General features: G+C 44.0%; 1 protein-coding gene across 4 annotated transcripts in view; it reads right to left on the bottom strand.

Annotated features, from left to right (window-relative positions):
• topaz1 (testis and ovary specific TOPAZ 1) overlaps window positions 1-22,692 on the bottom strand; it is a 116,567-nt gene that overhangs the window by 78,073 nt on the left and 15,802 nt on the right. For all 4 annotated transcript variants that reach the window (XM_070888959.1, XM_070888969.1, XM_070888971.1 and 1 more), the window contains exons 4-8: window positions 9,270-9,340; window positions 8,694-8,797; window positions 6,733-6,800; window positions 4,359-4,468; window positions 3,315-3,409 (exon numbers count right to left, since the gene is read on the bottom strand). In XM_070888959.1, coding sequence (XP_070745060.1) covers window positions 3,315-3,409; window positions 4,359-4,468; window positions 6,733-6,800; window positions 8,694-8,797; window positions 9,270-9,340 — 448 coding nt within the window. The remainder of the gene's footprint in view (window positions 1-3,314; window positions 3,410-4,358; window positions 4,469-6,732; window positions 6,801-8,693; window positions 8,798-9,269; window positions 9,341-22,692) is intronic.

Raw genomic sequence — 22,692 nt, 5'->3', positions numbered from 1 at the left:
TTTCAGAATGGCAGGCAGTGACTAGTGGAGTGCCGCAGGGCTCAGTGCTGGGACCTCAGCTCTTTGTAATATACATTAACGATTTGGATGAAGGAATAGAGTGTAATATCTCCAAGTTTGCAGATGACTGGGTGGCGGTGTGAGCTGTGAGGAGGACACAAAGAGGCTGCAGGGTGACTTGGACAGGTTAGGTGAGTGGGCAAGTGCATGGCAGATGCAGTATAATGTGGATAAATGTGAGGTTATCCATTTGGTGCCATAAAACACGAAGGCAGATTATCTGAATGGCAGCAGACTAGGAAAAGGGGAGATGCAACGAGACCTGGGTGTCATGGTTCATCAGTCACTGAAGGTGGGCACGCAAGTACAGCAGGCGGTAAAGGCGGCAAATGGTATGTTGGCCTTCATAGCTAGGGGATTTAAATATAGAAGCAGGGAGGTCTTAATGCAGTTATACAGGGCCTTAGTGAGGCCTCACCTGGAATATTGTGTTCAGTTTTGGTCTCCTAGTCTGAGGAAAGACGTTCTTGCTATTGAGGGAGTGCAGCGAAGGTTCACCAGACTGATTCCAGGGATGGCTGGGCTGTCATATGAGGAGAGACTGGATCAACTGGGCCTTTATTCACTGGAGTTCAGAAGGATGAGAGGGGATCTCATAGAAACATATAAGATTCTGACGGAACTGGACAGGTTAGATGCAGGAAGAATGTTCCCGATGTTGGGGAAGTCCAGAACCAGGGGACACAGTCTTAGGATAAGGGGTAGGCCATTTAGGACTGAGATGAGGAGAAATTTCTTCACTCAGCGCGTTATTAACTTGTGGAATTCCCTGCCGCAGAGAGTTGTTGATGCCAGTTCACTGGATATATTCAAGAGGGAGTTAGATATGGTCCTTACAGCTAAAAGGATCAAGGGGTATGGAAAGAAAGCAGGAAAGGGGTACTGAGGGAATGATCAGCCATGATCTTATTGAATGGCAGTGCTGGCCCAAAGGGCCGAATGGCCCACTCCTGCACCTATTTTCTATGTTTCTATGTCTCCTAAAGGATATAGATAGACTGTGAGTGGGCAGTAACGCGGCAGATGGAGTATAATGTAGGGAAATGTGAAGTTATTCACTTTGGTAGAAAGAATAGAAAAACAGATCTTTTTTAAATGGTGAGAAACTTTTAAATATTGGTGTTCAGAGAGATTTGTGTGTCCTTGTGCAAGAAACACAAAGCTAGCATGCAGGCGCAGCAAGCAGTAAGAAAGGCAAATGGCATGTTGTCCTTTATTGCAAAGGGTTTGGAGTATAAGAGTAAGGAAGTCTTGCTGCAATTGTACACTACCTTGGTGGGACCACACCTGGAGTACTGTGCACAGTTTTGGTCTCCTTATCTGAGGAAGGATATACTTGCCTTGGAGGCGGTGCAACAAAGGTTCACTAGATTGATTCCTGGGATGAGAGGGCTGACCTATGATGAGAGATTGTGCAGAATGGGTCTATACTCTCTGGAGTTCAGAAGAATAAGAGGTGATCTAATAGAAACATACAAGATTCTGAAAAGGATTGAAAGGGTAGATGCTGAGAGGTGACTTCCCCTGACTGGAGTGTCTAGAATTAGGGGGCACAGTCTCAGGATAAGGGGTAGGCCATTTAAGACAAAGATGAGGAGGAATTTCTTCACTCAGAGGGTTGTGAATCTTTGGAATTCTCTGCCCCAGAGGGCTGTGGATGCTCAGTTTCCAAATATATTCAAGGCTCAGATAGATTTTTGGAGTCTAGGGTAATCAAGGGATATGGAGATCGGGCGGGAAAGTGGAGTTGAGGTCGATGATCAGCCATGATCTTATTAAATGGCGGAGCAGGCTCGAGGGGCTGCATGGCCTACACCTGCTCCTATTTCTTATGTTCTTAAATGTACTAAAAAGCTTTAAACCTACAGTACTGGATCTCCAAAATATCCCAAAACAAATTGACCCACGGAATATAAATCTACATTGATTACAAAAAATAAATGAGCTAGAATTTGCAAACGGTGCTGGTTTTCTCATCTTGTGCTCTAATCCCGCTCTGGTCTCGCCCCTCCCTATCTTGGTAACCTCCTCAAACCCACCTAGATCTCTGCACTCCTCCTATGCATCCTGATTTATTTTGCCCTCACCACTGGCAGCCATGCCTTTAGCTGCCGAGGCCCTAAGCTCTGAAATTCCCTCCGTCTACCTATCTCTCTCTCTCTCTCTCTCCTCCTTTGAGACGCACCTTAAGACCTACCTCTTTGACTAAGCTTTTGGTAACCTGCCCCGATATCTCCTTATTTGGCTCGATGTCACATTTTGTTTGGTAACACACTTGTGAAGTACCTTGGGACGTTTTACTGCAATAAAGGCGTCATATAAATGCAAGTAGCTGTTGTTTTAAGAAACAGTTACTGGACAATGAAATCCACTTATTCTACTAATTCCTCTAAAGGGCCCCAGTATAAAACTTCATTGCAGAAGTGCTTTGGATAAAAATACTTATTGTCCAATCACACCATCACGAAAACAGCAAATCTGGAGAAATTCACAACTCCAGAGTAATGCGGACAATGGTGGAGAAAGACAGGTTTGTGTTGGATGATTTGAAAGAGGCACAGACAAAATACAGGTTATAGGGAGGCAAGTTGCTCATTCATCTAGAAAAATAACTTAACAGTGCTCCTCAACCCGCATACTGGCTCTGGAGTGAATCGTACCAGAAGGCCACTCCCAAATCTTCAAAGACTTCCTGAATCCATCCTTAAGTCACCTTCCACCAGTTCGATGTTTATGTTGGAAGTCGTGGTCTGGATTTATCTTGCCCAACTGTTAATACCTCAGTCGCACCCTGTCAAGGTCAAGGTACTCCCATTTCTTCCAACCTTTCCTCAGAACTCTAACAATAGGGATTGTTCTTCTCTGTGCCGTCCCCTGAATATCAACCCTTACCTTCCATCTCAATGTTAACGTCGGGGGAGATCAACTGAAATCTACTGCTGTCTACAGGAATAAAAGCAAACCGCTATCACAGACCCATGGACTTTTGAGGGAGAGAAGGTCGCAATGGTTGCAATTTTACAAAAAAAAACAAGGAGCTTTAATCGAACAAGATAAAGAAACTCTTAATTTTTAACCGGAGGTGAATGAACCAACAGTTCTAAGTGAGTTTTTTTTTTAAAACAAAAGAGAAATCTTTCTAGGGGGTGCAATTCATTTCTCAATATAATCTAAAGGCCCATATCTATATAAACATGCTAAATGCAGCAGCAGATCAAATGGATCAGGAAGGGGTATATGAATTCCAGACTTACAGACTTGGTCCAATGCTCCGAGCTATTCAGCTGCAGAGAAGGAGCAGCACATGCTGATGTTAGTGGCAATAAATGCTCCTGGGTAAGCCTCAAATCTAAAAGGGGGAAAAAAAAATCCTCGTCAATTTCAGTTAATAGCCATTTTTCCTTTTTCCTCCCTCCTCCCGAAGACATCGACGCACACTACGTACAGTTCCACGGGCGGCACCAGTCTTCTGCTATCTAACCCAAGTGACCATTCTCAATATAAACCAGCCGGTAAATTCAAGGGCTGGCGAGATACTGGACTGAACAGATCAATGCCTGGACTGTGCTGAATTCGACGGTCTCAGGTAGGGTTGCAGTGGATTCTCTGCAATCAGCCTCAGAACATCGAATCCTCGTACAATGCCGATTTTTACCGCTGCGCAAATTAAGGCCTGACTATCGAGCCCGATAGCGATAGCGAATCGAAAACGGTAATTTTGGCAAAAAAATACTGCTTTTGCTGAAAAAATAATTTCTAGCCCTAAATATCTTTTAAAAAGGTAAACAAATCTACTTGCCAAATAAGATCAGAATTGGACTAATAAACAATAGCCTTTCAACCAGGAAGGCTTCATGATTTAGCACAGAAGCAAAATACAGCAGTTGCTGGAAATCTGAAATAGAAACAGGAAATGCTGGAAATACTCAGGTCAGGCAGCATCTGTGGTGAGAGAAACAGAGTTAATGTGCCAGGTTGATGACAATAATGTTTCAGGTCAGTTCTGACGAAGGGTCAGCGGCTTGAAACTTTAACTGTCTCTTTCTCCACAGATGCGGCCTGACCAGTTGAGTATTTTCAGCATTTTCTGTTTATGATGCTGCACTCATCTGCCCTAAACAAAAAAAGTCTCTATTTGTAGGAATCCAGGATTACAGAGAGGACTGCCAAGTACTACAGTAAGTACTTACACTCTCAAATCATCTAAAGACGTAGCACTAACATTCGCACATTTTATTATAAAACACCAAGGTCAACCATGAATTGTTGGCATACACAAATACAAAATTGGAGCATACCATTTGTCAATGCTGATTTCTGGAATGAAGGTTCAGAACAAGGTGGTTTCAGAGAAAAATGATTTTCCAATATAGGTCTGTCTGAACATTGGTGCTGAGGACTGCTGACACTGCAAGAAAAGCATGCATCGTTACTAACCCAGATATTGTACAATAATTTATTTAACCTTACTTGTTAAGGCTTAGAGACATGGCAGGTTAAAAGACTATGACCCCAGGATCTGGGTTCAAGCACGCAACTCATACCTATAATGGAAGTCAGTGGGTTATTAATATCAAACAACGTTGAGAAGTCTTTCTTGTATAAAACTTTGGATATGTGGGAAACAAGAAGGAATGTGATGCTTTTCAGACAGCCTGAAAGTGTAGTGTGTGTAATTAAAAGGGCCTGGGATCCACTTACAGGAACGACCATCACCACTGAGTCCAAGAAGATACCTACGGCAGACCTAAATTTGTAACGAGTATCTCATCAAATCCTTAGTACATCCCTACATTACAACAGTGACTACACTTTAAAAAGTACTTCATTGGCTGCTGTAAAACACTGTGGGGTGGCGCAATAGAAATACAAGGTTCTTTCTTTCCTTTGTAAAGTGTTTCACAGCCAATAAATTACTTTTGAAGTGCAATCACTGCTGTTATGTAGGGAAATGAGGCAACCTGTGCACAGCAAGATCCCACAACAGTAAATGTCATGAATGACCAGTTAACCTGTTTCTGGTGGTGTTCATTGAGGTAGGAATGGTGGCTGTGACACCATGAGTACTCCCTGCTCTTTGAATAATGACATGGAATATTTTTTCGTTGACTTGCACCATCAACGGGACTTTGCATGATGCCTCAGCCACAAGACAGTAATGTTACATTTTTCAACTTTTATATTAGATATTATCTCTGTGCTGAACCCAAAAGACCACTCCCGTATGTGAGCCTTCGCACTCTGCAAGAAATGCGGCAGCCAATTTCGCACAGCACAGTCCCACAAACATCAATGTGATAACGGCCAGATAACTAGTTTTACTGATGTTGGTTGAGGGATAAATATTGGCCAGGACATTGGGGAGCACTCCTCTGCTCTTCTTCAAAAGTGCCACGCAATCTTTTATATCCACCTGAGATGGAAGATGGGGCCCCGATTTAACGTTTCATCCAAAAGATGGCACCTCTGACATTGCAGAACTCCCTCAGTACGGCACTGAGTGTCAAGACTAGATTAGGTGCTCAAGTCTCTGGAATAGGGCTTGAACCCACAACCTTCTGATTCAGAGAAGGGACTGCTACCACTGAGCCACGGCTGACACACAAAATGTCATTTAACCTAGACAAATGCAAAGTCACGAGATTGGGAAAGGAAAGTATACAATATAAGCTGAATAGTATTCTTTAGACACAGCAAAGCAGAGGGACTTGGGGCAGGTAGCTATGTCACTAAATCCATTGGCACAGTATGCAGTAGACATATAGCATAAAATCATACAGCCCATCGTGCCTGTGCCAGCTCTCTGAAAGAGCTATCCAATTAGTCACATCCCGCATCTGCTCTATTCCCATAGCGATGCAATCTTTCCTTTTAAGTATTTATCCATTTCACTTTTGAAAGTTACTATTGAATCTGCTTCCACCACCTTTCAGGCTGTGCATTCCAGATCATAACTCGCTGTGTACAACCTCATCTTGAATGCTGTGCACAATTCTGGTCACCACATTCTGAGAAAGACATCCAGGCACTGGTGGGGGTGCAGTGAGGGGTAACTAAAGTGATAAATGGGATTAGGCACCTGATTTATAAGGAGCGGCTATAGAAGCTGGGAATGTTTGTACTGGAGAGAGAAGGTTCAGGTGATCTTGCTGAAATATTCAAGATCCTAAACAGGCTATAGACAAGATAAATGTCAATGGAACCCGGAACTTGCGAGGCACTTACGACAGCGTAGGCAGTTATAGGCCCTGGAAAATCCGGGTCAATATGTTTAACAATCACAGATTCCACATGAGGGCAAAGCCTCAAACTTAGCAAGACGGAGGAGGAAATGACATTTTAAATGTAACTATGCAAAGGGTTGGGAATGAATGGAATGAATGGCCAAAAGAGGCACAGGAGAATGACTGGATCACCAAATTCGAAGGGCACAGTTAAGTGCGTAGATAGAGAGGAATGAGTGGTATCTTACGATATGCTGTTTCTTCTGCAACTGCTGTGAAATCCTGCAATGGTCTTTTCTGGTACTGTACATTTCTGTGTTCCTATGAAAAGAAGGCTCTTGGGGTTTTAGAGAATTGGGGGAAGAGGGTCCGATGTGATTGCACCGTAGGGGAAGTGAAAGTGTCCCTCATTGCAGCAAATGCAAATGTAACAATTCCATCCACTAACCTTATTTCAGTCCCTCTGCCCTCCTGATGTTCCTCTATCTCAGAAACTAATTCTGTATTTGAAGCAACCTGCAAATAAAAGACAACCTGTATCTTTTGTTCAGACACATCTTTGTAATGAATAAGATCATAGGGGTAAACATACTACCACTGAGTCATGACTGACACTGTATAAGTACTGTACATGTACTGGTTCCACACAGGTGATGTTGCAACTAAATCCCAACCTCAACCCGCCTCCTTCCAGTTTTAACATTGACAGGATGCGCCGGTGGTGAGGGGGGGGGGGGGGGGGCAGCCAACCTGCTCCCAGGAGGCAGGTCGTCCATTTTAATATTGGGGCTAAAATTCCAGCCTCGCTGACTCCGTACGGAATACATATGGACCCGGCGAGGCCTCGCAAAAGCCGGCTTTCTGCGCGCAATGCGCATGCACTGAAAACCAGCTTTTCTGATCTGTCAAGATTTGTCTTGACAGATCTACCACAGCAAGGACATTCGCGCAGACGAGACTGGGCTATGTGCCCAACACTTGCCCAGCGAATGTCCTTAAAACTCTTGTGCCTGGGAAAAACAGGCGCATAGCCTACTTTTACCAGAGTAATAGTTTTAAAACACATAAAAGTAAATTTAAACACACATTTTTAGAGTGGGGGCCCTGTCTATTAAGGTAAGTTTATGTTGGACCTATTAAAAGACATAAAAAAGAAATCCCCCCCAAAACTTTTTTTAATAAAACATTTGATTAACTTTAATTTCAATTGGTTTTGGAATTGAGGTGTTTTTTTTGTTTGTTGTGTTGTGTTTGGGTGCTTTTTTTTCTTATTGATAGCAATGAGAACTCGGAGTTACGGAGTTCCCATTGCTATCATTGAGAATACTGTACCGTAATTGGTTGCCGAGGCCCAAGTGACACCAGCTTTTCCGTGCGTACCTGGAAGACGTGGACGCGCTCTGATGCGTGGGAAGAGAAGGCCTCCGACTGGAATCTAAGGTACCTCCGGGACCACCACGTACTCTCAAAGAATTCTCGGGTCAGAGGCGTTCATCCGAAGGAAGCCTTCCACCCGAATTTCAGAGCCATTATAATGAGGCTGGCCTGCCTCGGATTTAACCACCATTTCAAACTTAACTGTGAGTGCTCGAGTTTCTCAGGACTGAAGGAACCTGGCAGCTAAAGTATGAGGACGACTGGATCCAGGAGGTAAGTGCCTTTATACTTACCTGCTGGATCCAGCGTCGCTGCCTCACTCGCCCTGCCCCCACCGAGGCCTCTGGTCACTCCCCTGAGGCCTCCGATCACCCCCTCCAATCATCAACCCCACACCTGAACGCTCCAGCCCCGATCGATGCTCCCCCCCACACCCCCACCACCCCACCCCCGATGCTTCGGTTCATTCACTGCTTTTCTCCCTCCAACCCCATCCTGGTGCTCCGGCCCTAATCAATGCTTCTATCCCTCCCTGCGATGTTCTGGCCCTGATCCGTGCTTCCTCCCCGCAACCCATCCCCCCCATTGACGCTCCAGCCCCGATCGATGCTTCTCTCCCTCCTGCCCCTAGCCGATGCTCCGGACCCCATCCATGCTTCCTTCGCCCCCAACCCCCACCCGTCCTCCCCCAAGCTCCCACCCAAACCTTCCTCTCTGCAAAATAGTGCTGCAAGCCTACACTACACAGCCAGCCTCTCCATCTGTCTGGTTGCAGGTGGAAAACAGACTTTTGAAACACTAATCAGGCCCTGTCGTTAAATTTGGGAAGGCCTGTGGGAAACGGCCGCTTCCTGGCCTCTCAACCCCCAGGTGGAGGAGAGGGAACATGAGGGGTAAGACAATTGAAAGGAAGCAAGGACGTTGGGAGTTTTAAAAAAAAATTTACTGAAAAGAATAATCTAAAGACACAAGGCATAAAGCAATACCGACACAAAAAAAGTCACTTAAACATTGATTAAACTATTAATCTACCTGGTACAAATTGTATCCAGATTCAGTTATCTCTCCCTCTTTCACTAATGTCTCCACATGAGTGTCCTCTTCAAAGTAACTTTCTTCACTCACTGGTGTTCTGCCTAAAATACCAAAAAATATAGAATTATTACTTCAATTAAACATAGCTCGTATTGTAACTTTAAGGAGCTAATTGGGCCAGGCGTAGTGGCCTAAATTGGCTCCTTCTGTGCTGTAAGATTGAGTGTGTTCCCAGATTGAGCTGTAGTAAAATCTACCACAATATAACATTATTAAATGACAATTCCTTCCCTCCCACCACCCACCCACCCCCAACCCAACCCCCCCCCAAACCCAACCACCCCCCCCTCAACCACCCAACCCCCCCCAACACACGTATTTTGACCACCAACTCGAAACCTAAATTTGCACTCTTTCATCCAAGCATTAAACATCGGTTTGAACAGTTCATACAGTTTTTAAACTGTAGAAGTACATATGGAATAAAAACAGAAAAATGCTGGAAATAGTCAGCAGGTCAGACAGCATCTGTGGAGAGAGAGAAGTAAATATGGATTAGTTATATAAACTTACCGGTTTGCTGCGGACTGGCAGAATTTGAAAGCTTTCCAGAGGCATAATCCTTAGGTATGTACAGAAAGGCGCTGTGAATAGAACAGAACCTACAGATTTTAGAACATTTAACAGTTTCTAAATATAGTTACAGGTCTCCATTTTAAGATCAGTAAGAAAAGCATACACAATAGAAAGTGGCAGAGTTTTTTTTATTCACTAGCAAGACTGTCAGATCCATTATAAATGAGTTGATCATTGAGACATGACAAGGCAACAATATATACCAGTTTCCTCATTCTGTACGCTAGAGTTACAGAAGCTTTTTAAACTCATCATGCTTTCATTATTTCAGGGTCTCCACCACCTTGTAGCAATTTTCTACAAGAAACCAACTTTCCAATCAATGTAGTAACATCGCTGATCTCAAGATCGAACCGCTCACATTTAAAATTCTTTAATCTGGAATCACTGGGGGTGCTCCCGGAGTTTGGGATTTCTTGCAGGGCAGCTGAAGGGGCTTGAGAACTGGGAGGGGGTGGGCAGGAAGTTGGCAAGAACTGCTATCCCTCATTGTCTAGCATAATTATGTATAAGCCAGTGACTCACTGGGTTCAATCCCACTCCAGAGACTTGAGCATAAATATCTAGACTGGCTCTCCCAGTGCAGTACTGAGAAAGTGCTTCACTGCCGGAGGTGCATCTTTGGGATGAGATGTTAACCGAGGCAGTGTCTGCCCTCTTAGGTGGACGTAAAAGATCCCATGGCACTATTTTGAAGAAGAGCAGGGGAGTTATCCCCAGTGTTCTGGACAATATTTATTCTTCAATCAACATAACAAAAACAGATTATCTGAACATTATCACTTTGCTGTTTGTGGGAACTTGCTGTGCACAAATTGTTTGCCGCATTTCCTTCTTAACAGTGACTACACTTGAAAAGTACTTCATTGGCTGTAAAGTGCTTTGGGACATCTAGTCGACGTGTAAGGCGTTATATAAATGAAAGTCTTTCTTAGGAGTTTGGCAGAATCTGGCTGTATTCTGAGCAGGGGGAAGAGGGGTCTAATATTCTAACAGCCCTGAGGGGGAAGAAGGGCCAGCAGAATGGAGCCAATATTTTTTTGGTCATTTTTGAAACCCCCCCTCCCCACACACGCCCCTCTCCACTGTGTTCCCACATTGGGCAGCCTGTTCCTATTGGAAAGGATTAACCCTCTCACCCACCGCTTCGCAGTTACAGTCAAACACCAGGCAGCCTGTTCCGAGCGTAGGAGATTAAGTCTCACACTCAACTTCACTCAGTTACGTGGCTTTTAGAATGACTTGCAGAAGATCTTCCCTACCATACCGTGTTTAATATTAATACCAAAAGCTAAATGGCATTAAGACAATTAAATTGGAGGGTCCCTCTTTGGGCCATTCGGCATCCCAACCACTGCTCTGTCCATCATCAGCCTTCATGTTCCATTCTTTCACAAAGTGCATGTGTAGTCACTTTGTTGACATATATAGTTTTAATAAATATCAATTTCCACAAATAAGAACATAAGAAATAGGAGCAGGAATAGTCCATTTGGCCCCTCGAGGCTGCTCTGCCATTTAATAAGATCATGGCTGATCTGATCTTGGGCTCAGCTCCACTTCCCTGCCCGCTCCCCATAATCCTTCACTCCCTAATCGTTCAAAAATCTGTCTATCTCGACCTTAAATATATTCAATGACCCACCCTCCACAGCTCTCTGGGGCAGAGAATTCCACAGATTTACAAACCTGAGAAGAAATTCCTCCTCATCTCAGTTCTAAATAGGCGACCCCTTATTCTTAAACTATGCCCCCTAATTCTAGATTGCCCCACGAGTGGAAATATCCTCTCTGTATCTACCTTGTCGGGCCCCCTCAGTATCTTATATGTTTCAATAAGATCACCTCTCATTCTTCTAAACTCCAGTGAGTATAGGCCCAACCTTTCTTAATAAGTCAACCCCTTCATCTCAGGAATCAACCTAGTAAACCTTCTCTGAACTGCCTCCAATGCAAGTATATCCCTCCTTAAGGCAAACAAAACTGTACGCAGTACTCTAGGTGTGGTCTCACCAATAACCTGTGCAGTTATAGCAGGACTTCTCTGCTTTTCTACTCTATCCCCCTTGCAATAAAGGCCAACATTCTATCTGCCTTCCTGATTACTTGCTGTACCTGCATACTAACGTTTTGTGTTTCATGCACAAGGACCACCAGGTCCTGCTGTACTGCAGCATTTTTTAATCTCTCTCCATTTAAATAATAATTTGCTTTTGTATTTTTCCTGCCGAAGTGGATAACCCCACTTTCCCACATTATACTCCATCTGCCAAATTTTTGCCCACTCACTTAGCCTGTCTATATCCCTTTGCAGATTCTTTGTGTCTTCCTCACAACTTGCTTTCCCACCCATCTTTGTATCATCAGCAAACTTGGTTACATTACACTCGGTCCCTTCATCCATGTCATTAATATCGATTGTAAATAGTTGAGGACCCAGCACCGATCCCTGTGGCACCCCACTAGTTACCGTTAGCCAACTGGAAAATGACACATTTATCTCGACTCTCTGTTTTCTGTTAGTTAGCCAATCCTCCATCTATGCTAATATATTACCCCCAGCCCCATGAGCTCTTATCTTGTGCAGTATCCTTTTATGTGGCACCTTATCGAATGCCTTCTGGAAATCCAAATACACTACATCCACTGCTTGACTGCATGATGAAATTATAAATCTCCTGCTACTACTTCCTTAATAATGGACTCCAGCATTTTCTCAATGACAGATGTTAGGCTAACTGGTCTATAGTTTCCTGCTTTCCGTTTCCCTACTTTTTTTAAATAGGGGCGTTACATTTGCAGTTTTCCAATCCGCTGGGACCTCTCTAGACTCCAGGGAATTTGGTAGATTGTAGCCACTTCTTTTAAGACCTTAGGATGCAGGCCATCAAGTCCAGGGGACTTGTCCACCTTTAGTCCCATTATTTTACCGAATACTTTTTCTTTAGTGATAGTGATGGTTTTAAATTGCCCCCTCCCTATAGTCCCTTGACTATCTATTATTGGGATGGTTTTAGTGTCTTCTACCATGAAGACTGATACAAAATATTTGTTCAAAGTCTCTGCCATTTCCCTGTTCCCCATTATTAATTCCCCAGTCTCATCCTCTAAAGGACCAACATTTACTTTAGCTACTCTCTTCCTTTTTATATACCAGAAGTGTTGTGTATCTGTAAAGCATGCACTCCCATGTTCCGCCACCAGTGAGCTCATCCCCTGAAGTCCCAAGGGATCCCAGCATCCCTTGGGAGCACTGTATATAAGCCGGCCCTTAAGGCCTGTCCCTCACTCTGGAGTGTCTTATTAAAGACTGAGGTCACTGTTACCTCTGTGTGCAGCCTCATCTGTGTTAGGAACACAATAATTAGTGACGAGAATACGAATCCAACGCAAAGATGCAGCAAACTGTGGGCATCCTGGAGAAGTTCTCGGAGGGTGAGGACTGGGAAGCCTATGTCGAACGGCTAGACCAGTACTTTGTAACTAACGAGCTGGATGGAGAAGGAAGCGCTGCAAAAAGGAGACCTCACAGTCTGCGGGGCACCGACCTACAACCTCATGAAGAATCTTATGGCTCCGGTAAAACCCACAGATAAATCGTATGAGGAGTTGTGTATACTGGTTAGGGAGCATCTTAACCCAAGGGAGAGCGTGCTGATGGCAAGGTATTGGTTCTACATGTGCCAGCGATCTGAAGGTCAGGAAGTGACGAGCTACGTCGCCGAGCTAAGGCGACTTGCAGGACAATATAAGTTTGACGGTTACCTGGAGCAAATGCTCAGAGACCTTTTTGTACTGGGCATTGGCCACAAGACCATCCTACAAAAACTTTTGACTGTAGAGACACCGACCCTCACTCAGTAAGGCCATTGCGAGAGCACAGGCGTTTATGTCCACTAGTGATAACACCAAACAAATCTCTCAGCACACAAGTGCTAGCAATGTTCATAAATTAACTGGAACTGTGTTTGCGAGCAGAAATGTACAGGGCAGAAACCACGAGTCTGCAACTGCCAGCAGGCCTCAGGTGACCCAGATGACTCAGAGTCCCCAACAAAGGATGAATGCAAGGCAATTCACACCTTGTTGGCGCTTTGGAGGCTTCCATTCAGCCTATTCATGCCGCTTCAAGGGTATGTTTGCAAGAACTGTGGAACAATGGGGCACCTCCAACGAGCTTGCAGATGAGCTGCAAGCTGTGCAAAACCTGCTAACCACCACGTGGCAGAGGAAGATTGGTCCATGGTGGATCAAAGCAATTTCGAGCCTCAGAGAGAGGAGGCAGATGCTGAAGTACACGGGGTGCACACATTTTCGACGAAACGTCCACCTATAATGCTAAACATCAAATTGAATGGCTTACCCGTAGCCATGGAACTGGACACTGGCGCTAGCCAATCCATCAAAAGTAAATAGATGTTTGAAAGACTGTGATGCAACAAGCCATTCAGACCAGCTTGAGCCCCATCCACACGAAACTGAGAACGTACACCAAAGAGCTCATCACTGTTCTGGGCAGCGCCATGGTCAAGGTCACCTACGAGGGCACGATGCACTAACTGCCACTCTGGATTGTCCCGGGCGATGGTCCCACACTGCTTGGAAGAAGCTGGCTGGGCAAAATCCGCTGGAACTGGGATGACATCCGAGCGCTATCACATGTCGATGAGGCCTCACGTACCCAGGTTCTTAACAAATTTCCTTCCCTTTTTGAGCCAGGCATTGGAAACTTTTCCGGGGCGAAGGTGTGGATCCACTTGGTCCCAGAGGCACGACCCATTCACCACAAGGCACGAACGGTGCCTCGCATGATGAGGGAGAGAGTGGAAATCGAGGTGGACAGGTTGCAACGCGAGGGCATCATCTCCCCGGTGGAATTCAGCGAGTGGGCAAGCCCGATTGTTCCAGTACTCAAAAGTGATGGCACGGTCAGGATTTTCTGCGATTATAAAGTAACTATTAATCGTTTGTCGCTACAGGATCAATACCCACTACCTAAGGCAGATGACCTATTTGCGACGTTGGCAGGAGGCAAGGCGTTCACCAAGCTCGACCTGACTTCGGCCTACATGACGCAGGAGCTGGAGGAGTCTTCGAAGGGCCTCACCTGCATCAACACGCACAAGGGACTGTTCATCTACAACAGATGCCCGTTTGGAATTCGGTCGGCTGCAGCGATCTTCCAGAGAAACATGGAGAGCCTACGCAAGTCAGTACCACACACGGTGGTCTTTCAGGACGACATATTGGTCACAGGTCGGGACATCGGCGAGCACCTACAAAATCTGGAGGAGGTCCTCCAGCGACTGGATCACGTAGGGCTGTGGCTGAAGAGGTCGAAATGCGTCTTCATGGCAACAGAAGTGAAGTTTTTGGAGAGAAAGATCGCGGCAGACGGCATTCGGCCCACAGATGCCAAGACAGAGGCTGTCAGGAACGCGCCTAGGCCACAGAATGTCAGAGCTGCGGTCGTTCCTGGGACTCAACTATTTTGGTAACTTCCTACCGGGGTTAAGCACCCTTTTAGAGCCCCTACATGTGTTAATGCGCAAAGGTGAGAACTGGGTATGGGGGGGGGGAAAAAAACAAGTAATTGCTTTTGAGAAAGCCAGAAACATTTTATGCTCCAACAAGCTGCTTGTATTGAATAAGCCGTGTAAAAGACTTGTGCTAGCATGTGATGCGTCGTCATATGGAGTCGGGTGTGTATTACAACAAGCTAACGTTGCGTGGAAGTGGTAACTTGTCGCCTATGCTTCCAGAAGCTTGTCTAAGGCCGAGAGGTCGAGAGCATGATTGAGAAAGAGGCATTACCATGTGTATTCGGGGTAAAGAAAATGCATCAGTACCTGTTTGGCCTCAAATTTGAGCTGGAAACCAATCACAGGCCACCCTGAACAACCCACAACAGGCACCACCTTTTTCGAGCCCACAACACACACCCAAAGGATAAACGACACCACGCCGGACCAGGAAATCGAACCCATCACGCTCAACAGCCCAGCAAGGCCAGGCTCACCTTGCAGCCCTGTGAGGGCACAGCCAACACACCAGAACAGACATTTGTACCGAGGCAGTCCACCAGGGAAAGAAAGGCTCCCGACCGCCTCACCTTGTAAATGGTTTTCACTTTGACTTTGGGGGGGCGGGGGGCGGGGCGGGGGAGGAGAGTGATGTTGTGTATCTGTAAAGCATGCACTCCCATGTTCCACCACCAGGGAGCTCATCCCCTGAAGTCCCAAGAGATCCCAGCATCCCTTGGGAGCACTTTATATAAGCTGGCCCGAGGCCTGTTCCTCACTCTGGAGTGTCTTATTAAAGACTGAGGTCACTGTAACTTTAACTCCCTGGGTGCAGCCTCATCTGTGTTAGGAACACAATAAGAAGCAGCTCTTACTAGCTGTTTTTATATTTCTTGGTCGTTTACTGTCATAATCCATCTTCTCTCTATTATTTTTTTTTAGTTGTCCTTTGCTGGTTTTTAAAAATTTCCCAATCCTCTGGCCTCCCACTAATCTTGGCAACATTGTATGCCATTGTTTTCAATTTGATACCATGCTTTACTTCCTTAGTTAGCCACGGATGGTTCTCCCCTCTCAAAGTTTTTCCTTCTCACTGGAATATATTTTTGTTGGGAGTTATGAAATACCCTGTATCTCCTTAAATGTTTGCCACTGCTCATCAACCGTCTTACACTTTAATCTATTTTCCCAGTCCATTTTAGACAACTCTGCCCTCATACCTTTGTAATTGCCTTTATTTAAGATCAGGACACTGGTTTGAGACCCAACTTTCTCACCCTCCAACTGAATTTGAAATTCAATAATGCTATGATCATTTCCTAGAGGATCCTTTACTATGAGATTATTTATTAATCCTGTCTTATTACAGTACTAGACCTAAAACAGCCTGCTCCCTTGTTGGTTCCACAACGTACTGTTCCCAAGGAAACCACCCCGGATACACTCTATGAACTCTTCCTCAAGGCTACCTTGGCCAATTTGATTTGTCCAATCAATTTGAAGATTAAAATCACCCATGATTATTGCCGTACCTTTCTTACAAGCCTCCATTATTTCTTGATTTATACTCTGTCCGACAGTGTGGCTACTGTTGGGGGCCTATAAACTACATCCACCAGTGACAACTTCTCATTATTTCTTATCTCCACCCACACTTATTCTACATCTTGATCTTCTGAGCCAATATCATTTCTCACTACTGCATTGATCTCCTCCTTTATTAAAAGAGCTTCTTTTCCTTTCTGTCTATCCTACCGAATTGTCAAATACCCTTGAATATTCAGTTTCCAGCCTTGGTCACCTTGCAACCACGTCTCTGTAATGGCTATCAGATCATACCCATTTATATCTATTTGTGCCGTCAACTCATCTATCTTGTTACGAATGGATAAAGAGCTTTTAATTTTGTCTTTTTACTGTTTTTTATTGCTTTGACCCGACTTTCTGATACACTCTTACTTTTATACATTCTGTCCTCCATACGAACCTCCATATAAAGTACCTCCATATGAACAAGGACAGACAGGTAAAGCCTGGTCCATTGAGCCTGTCCCACACAATTGCGATATCTTGTGTATCACAACATATACACTCCACCCCACCAAAAACCATGTGATCTCCTGGGAGAGGCAAAAAAACAGATTAAAAACCCCAGGCCAATTTGGGGGGAAAAAAAAATCTCCCTGACCCATCCAGGCAATCAAAACTAGTTCAGGCGATCACTCTTGCCTTGAATTCCCTGCAGTACCTACCTTCTGTAAGAGGTGATCTCTGCCGCAGCCAGAACCAAATCCAGCTTTCGTTTGAAGGAATTCAGCGAGTCTGCATCCACCACACAAAACGGCAGCTTGTTCCAGAGGTCTGCTATTCTCTGGGAAAAGAACCACCTCCTGACATCTAACCTAGACCTAGCCCTATACAACTTAATTTGTGACCTCTGGTCCTGCCTAATCTATTTAATTGAAATAAACTGTCAGCTGGAACACTGTCTCTTCCTTTCATTATCTTATAAACCGCAATCAGATCCTCCCTCCCCTCCAAGTACACTGCTCTAAGGTATAGAGTCCCAACTCTTTTAGCCTATCTTGATAACGAAGATGCTTTAGACTTGGAATTAATCAAGTGACCCTCTTCTGCACCCTTTCCAAAGCCTCATTATCATGAGACCACCAAAACTGGACACAGTATTCTAAATGCGGCCTGACTAAAGACAAAACAGTACGCCTCGTATTATATTCAATTGTCCTATGTATACACCCCAACACCCCATTTGCTCTAGCTATCACTGCACGGCATTGCTCATGTACCTTCAAGGATGTATGCACGAGAATGCCCAAATCTCTTTCCATCTCTAACATCATTAATGCCTTCCCCTGGAGGGTGTATGAATGTTGAGCATTTGCCCTGGCCACATGCATAACACTACACTTATCTAAGTTATACATAATTTTCCAGTCTTGAGCTCAATCTCCAAACACATTAAGATCTGCCTGAATCAGACGAGCATCATCTACAGTTCTAACACTTGCACAGATCTTGGTATCATCTGCAAATTATGCCCCCAACCCCAAAATCCATAAAGACTCAAAAATTCATAGTGTGCAAAGCTTCCAAGTTGTAAAAAAAAAAGTGAGTTACCTCTAAGCCACAAAAATAATTTCCTCTCTTTCTCAGTGAAGAGTCAAATTGTGGTTGTTTGTATTTCCAAGTGATTTGAATCTAGCTGAAAGATGAATTCAGAGCCAAAATGGGGTTTGGTGTGACTGATCTTGGGATCTAAGTTTACAGCACAGTTTTTAATGTTCTAGCTATTCCCTGTATAAAGAATTATTTCCTAACCCAACAGTGACAACTTTGACATGGTGACTCAACCCATCACAACTGACTCACCATTTTTCATCCTCAATATATTTCCTAATTTCAAATACCTCTCAAATTTCTTCTGTATCTTTTTGATCCAGAATCTCAAATGTCACTTATAACTACAATTCAATATTCCTGGTAGCATCTAGTTGAATCTATGCTGCACACTCTGTGGCTTCAATATAACTTCTGTATAGGGGACCCAAAAATGTAGTGTAGTTTAACCACTACTTTATGCAAAGTTATCATAATTGCTTTATTCTTCTATAAAACAACCCTATTTATAAAACCAAAAATGCTCCTGGCCATTTTACAGTTTTATTCACTCCCATTCACACTTTCAAGGAATTATGTATTTGCACCCCTACCTAGGTCTCCTCGTCCCTCCACACTCTTCAGCATCTTTATATTCCCATTCCTTGTTATTCCCTCTGAAAACAGACCCAGCACTGACTTCTGGGGTATTCCACTTCCAACCCCTCCCTAATATGCACACCACCAATTAACCCCAATTATTTAATTCCTGTCTGCCAACGAGCTTTCTAACCATTAGGCTGCATTTCCACTTATACCACACGTGAATTCGTTCTAACAAGTCTCAAAGAGTATAGAAATGGAAAACAACCAACTAATAGTAACCCAATAATTCATTGCAATATTAGATGTGAATCACTTGGGGGTGGGGGGGGGGGGAAACCCAACTTAAATACTTACTGACTTTATCCCTTCTCAATAAACAATCTTGGAATGCTTACAGGAGTGATCAGCATTGCTGAACCCAAGCAAATATCTAAAGCAGATTCAAAATCTAACAGCTTCAGTCCATCCTTCCACAACATTTATCAAAAAACATGAACAGTTGAAAAAAAAAGACATTTTTTTTTAAATATAGTAAGTCAGGGGTTTCTAACCTTTTGGAGCCAGGAGCAGGGAGGAAGGAGTGGATATATGCATCACAACCATAACCAGTTGGGCTTTTATGACAATCCAACAGCTCTTATGGTCATTTTTTCCGATGGCAGCCCAAAAATGACCATATGTATCAAATTCAATTTTACAACTTGCCATGGTGGGAATTAAATTTACAATCTTTATTACTCTAGTACTTTAACCAAAAAACAATTGCACTCGTTTTGTCACACTACTGAACTGCAATTCTCAGAATGTACTGTCAATGGGCACATCAGTCAGCTAGACAACTCCCAAAATGCAGCTCATGGATGCTACTTTTCTAGTCCAATAAAGAAATAAGGACCATGGGATGCGAATAGGTATAGTAACGCAGTAGTTATGGCACTGGCATAAGCAGCCCAGTGGTTGTGAGTTCAAGTCCCACCATGTGAAACTGAATTGAATAAAATTTAGTAAATATCAAAACTATGACCGTGAAAGGCAGCCATGAAAACTGAACTGGTTCCCAAATCTCCTTTAGAAAAGGGAGCCTGCCATCCTTTCCATATGACTAGTTCACTACATAGTTGACTCTTATGCCCTCTGGAGAGGCCTTTGTTATACAAACAATTGCCTGTTCAAGAATAAAGGTCATCTACCACCTTCGAGCACTTTATAATCACTGGTTAGGCCTCAGCTGGAGTATTGTGGACAATTCTGGGCACCACACTTCAGGAAAGATATAAAGGCCTTAGAAAGGGTACAGAGGAGGTTTACCAGGATGAAGAAATTCAGCAGTGAGGGGTTGGAAAAGTTAGGACTGTTCTCCTTGGAACAGAGAAGGTTAAAATGTGACCGAATTGAGGTTTTCAATATAACTAGAGGTTTTGATAAGAGTAGATGGAGAAAAACTATTCCCTCTGGTGAGTGGGTCAATAACCAGAGATCATAGATTTAAAATCATTGACAAAAGATCTGGACAAGAGGAAAATAATTTTCACTCAGTTGTTGGGATCTGGAACGATCTACCTAAAAAAGTGGTGGAAGCTGATTCCATAAATAATTTTAAAAGGAAGTTTGACAGGTACTTGAGGAAGAGGAGCTTACGATAAGGGAGTAAAGGGTTATGGGGAGCGGGCGGGGAAGTGGAGCTGAGTCCATGAACAGATCAGCCATGATTTTATTGAATGGCAGAGCAGGCTCGAGGGGCCAAATGGCCTACTCGTGCTCCATGTTCTTATGTTCTTATGTTCTTATGTTCTTATGTTCTTATGTTCTTATGTTCTTACAGGATTACGGACAAAAGGTGGGTGTGGGTCTAAGCACAATTGCACTTTCAAAATGCCAGCATAGGCATGACAGGCCATATGGCTATAAGTTTCTATGATTCTTTAAGCAACTAGGATAGACAATAAAATGCCCCAGCCACCTACATCTTGAGAACATAAAAGTTGTGGCTTACTCTACCAATGAGCAATCTTGCTATCGAAGAAAAAACTGGACACATCCCGATTGCTTACTAAATGGAAAACAGATCCAAGAAACCTGCTTGATCTCAGAACACTTGCCCTCACAGTTCCCCACATTACCAGCATTATTAAACAGATCACTCTGGATGCACACTGGTCTTCATTTTGAAACCCCTGCCTCTCCTCACTCTGCTCCACACCATGGCAATGGCCCTGCTGTGCTCTGCTGCCTTGGCTCCCTCACTGTGCACCATCCCCTGATTCAACATGATGCCATGTTCAACATCATAGCTGCAATCCAGATTCAAGACTACTCATAAGAAATGTCACTGGAAATCAGTTAACATTTTGTGTATTAGGAACAAGTGAAGGCCATTCAGCTCCTTGAGCCGGTTCTGCCATTCAATTAGATCATAGCTATTCTGTACCTCAACTTCATTTACTTGCTGCTTGATACTCTGAAATTAACTCATTTAATGCATCCTGCAATGTACACTAAGAGTAATTTCATCTCTGATCAGTGTATAAATAAGGTGGAAATTGGTTACTAACTAATTAGACATGTGACTGCATGATGTGTTACTGCAATTTAATTCATTTTTCCAACTCTTTCCTTTCTGTAATGCCATATACTCAAATGATTTAAAAAAAATATTTGCATAGCTTTAGCAATAACGACTTGGGCATATTCTGTAAACTCTGCTAACATAGAAATATAGAAAATAGGTGCAGGAGTAGTCCATTCGGCCCTTCGAGCCTGCACCACCATTCAATAAGATCATGGCTGATCATTCACCTCAGTATCCCTTTCCTGCTTTCCCTCCATACCCCTTGATCCCTTTAGCCATAAGGGCCATATCTAACTCCCTCTTGAATATATCCAATGAACTGGCATCAACAACTCTATGCGGTAGGGAATTCCACAGGTTAACAACTCTCTGAGTGAAGAAGTTTCTCCTCATCTCAGTCCTAAATGGCTTATCTCTTATACTTAGACTGTGTCCCCTGGTTCTGGACTTCCCCAACATCGGGAACATTCTTCCTGCATCTAACCTGTCCAGTCCTGTCAGAATTTTATATGTTTCTATGAGATCACCCTTCATCCTTCTAAACTCCAGTGAATAAAGGCCCAGTCGATCCAGTCTCTCCTCATATGTCAGTCCTCCCATCCCAGGAATCAGTCTGGTGAACCTTCGCTGCACTCCCTCAATAGCAGGAATGTCCTTCCTCAGATTCGAAGACCAAAACTGAACACAATATTCCAGGTGAGGCCTCACCAAGACCCTGTACAACTGCAGTAAGATCTCCCTGCTCCAATACTCAAATCCCCTAGCTATGAAGGCCAACACACCATTTGCCTTCTTCACCGCCTACTGAACCTGCATGCCAACTTTCAATGACTGATTTACCATGACACCCAGGTCTCGTTGCACCTCCCCCTTTTCCTAATCTGCCGTCATTCAGATAATATTCTGCCTTTGTGTTTTTGCCACCAAAGTGGATAACCTCACACTTATCCACATTATATTGCATCTGTCATGTATTTGCCCACTCACCTAACCTGTCCAAGTCACCCTGCAGCCTCTTAGCGTCCTCCTCACAACTCACACCGACCGCCACCCAGTTTAGTGTCATCTGCAAACTTGAAGTAATTACACTCAATTCCCTCATCCAAATCCATAATGTATATTGTAAATAGCTGGGGTCCCAGCACCAAGCCCTGCGGCACTCCACTAGTCACTGCCTGCCATTCTGAAAAGGACCCGTTTATCCCGACTCTCTGCTTCCTGCCTGCCAACCAGTTCTCTATCCACGTCAGTACATTACCCCCAATACCATGTGCTTTAATTTTGCACACCAATCTCTTGTGTGGAACCTTGTCAAAAGCCTTTTGAAAGTCCAAATACACCACATCCACTGGTTCTCCCTTGTCCACTCTACTAGTTACATCCTCAAAAAATTCCAGAAGATTTGTCAAGCATGATTTCCCATTCATAAATCCATGCTGACTTGGACCGATCCTGTCACTGCTTTCCAAATGTGCTGCTATTTCATCTTTAATAATTGGTTCCAACATTATCCCCATTACTGTTCTTCTCCAACTTAAAGTACAGC

The sequence above is a fragment of the Pristiophorus japonicus genome, chromosome 1, assembly GCF_044704955.1.
Source record: "Pristiophorus japonicus isolate sPriJap1 chromosome 1, sPriJap1.hap1, whole genome shotgun sequence".
Lineage (NCBI taxonomy): Eukaryota > Metazoa > Chordata > Chondrichthyes > Pristiophoridae > Pristiophorus > Pristiophorus japonicus.
This window is presented reverse-complemented; position numbering and strand designations above follow the sequence as displayed.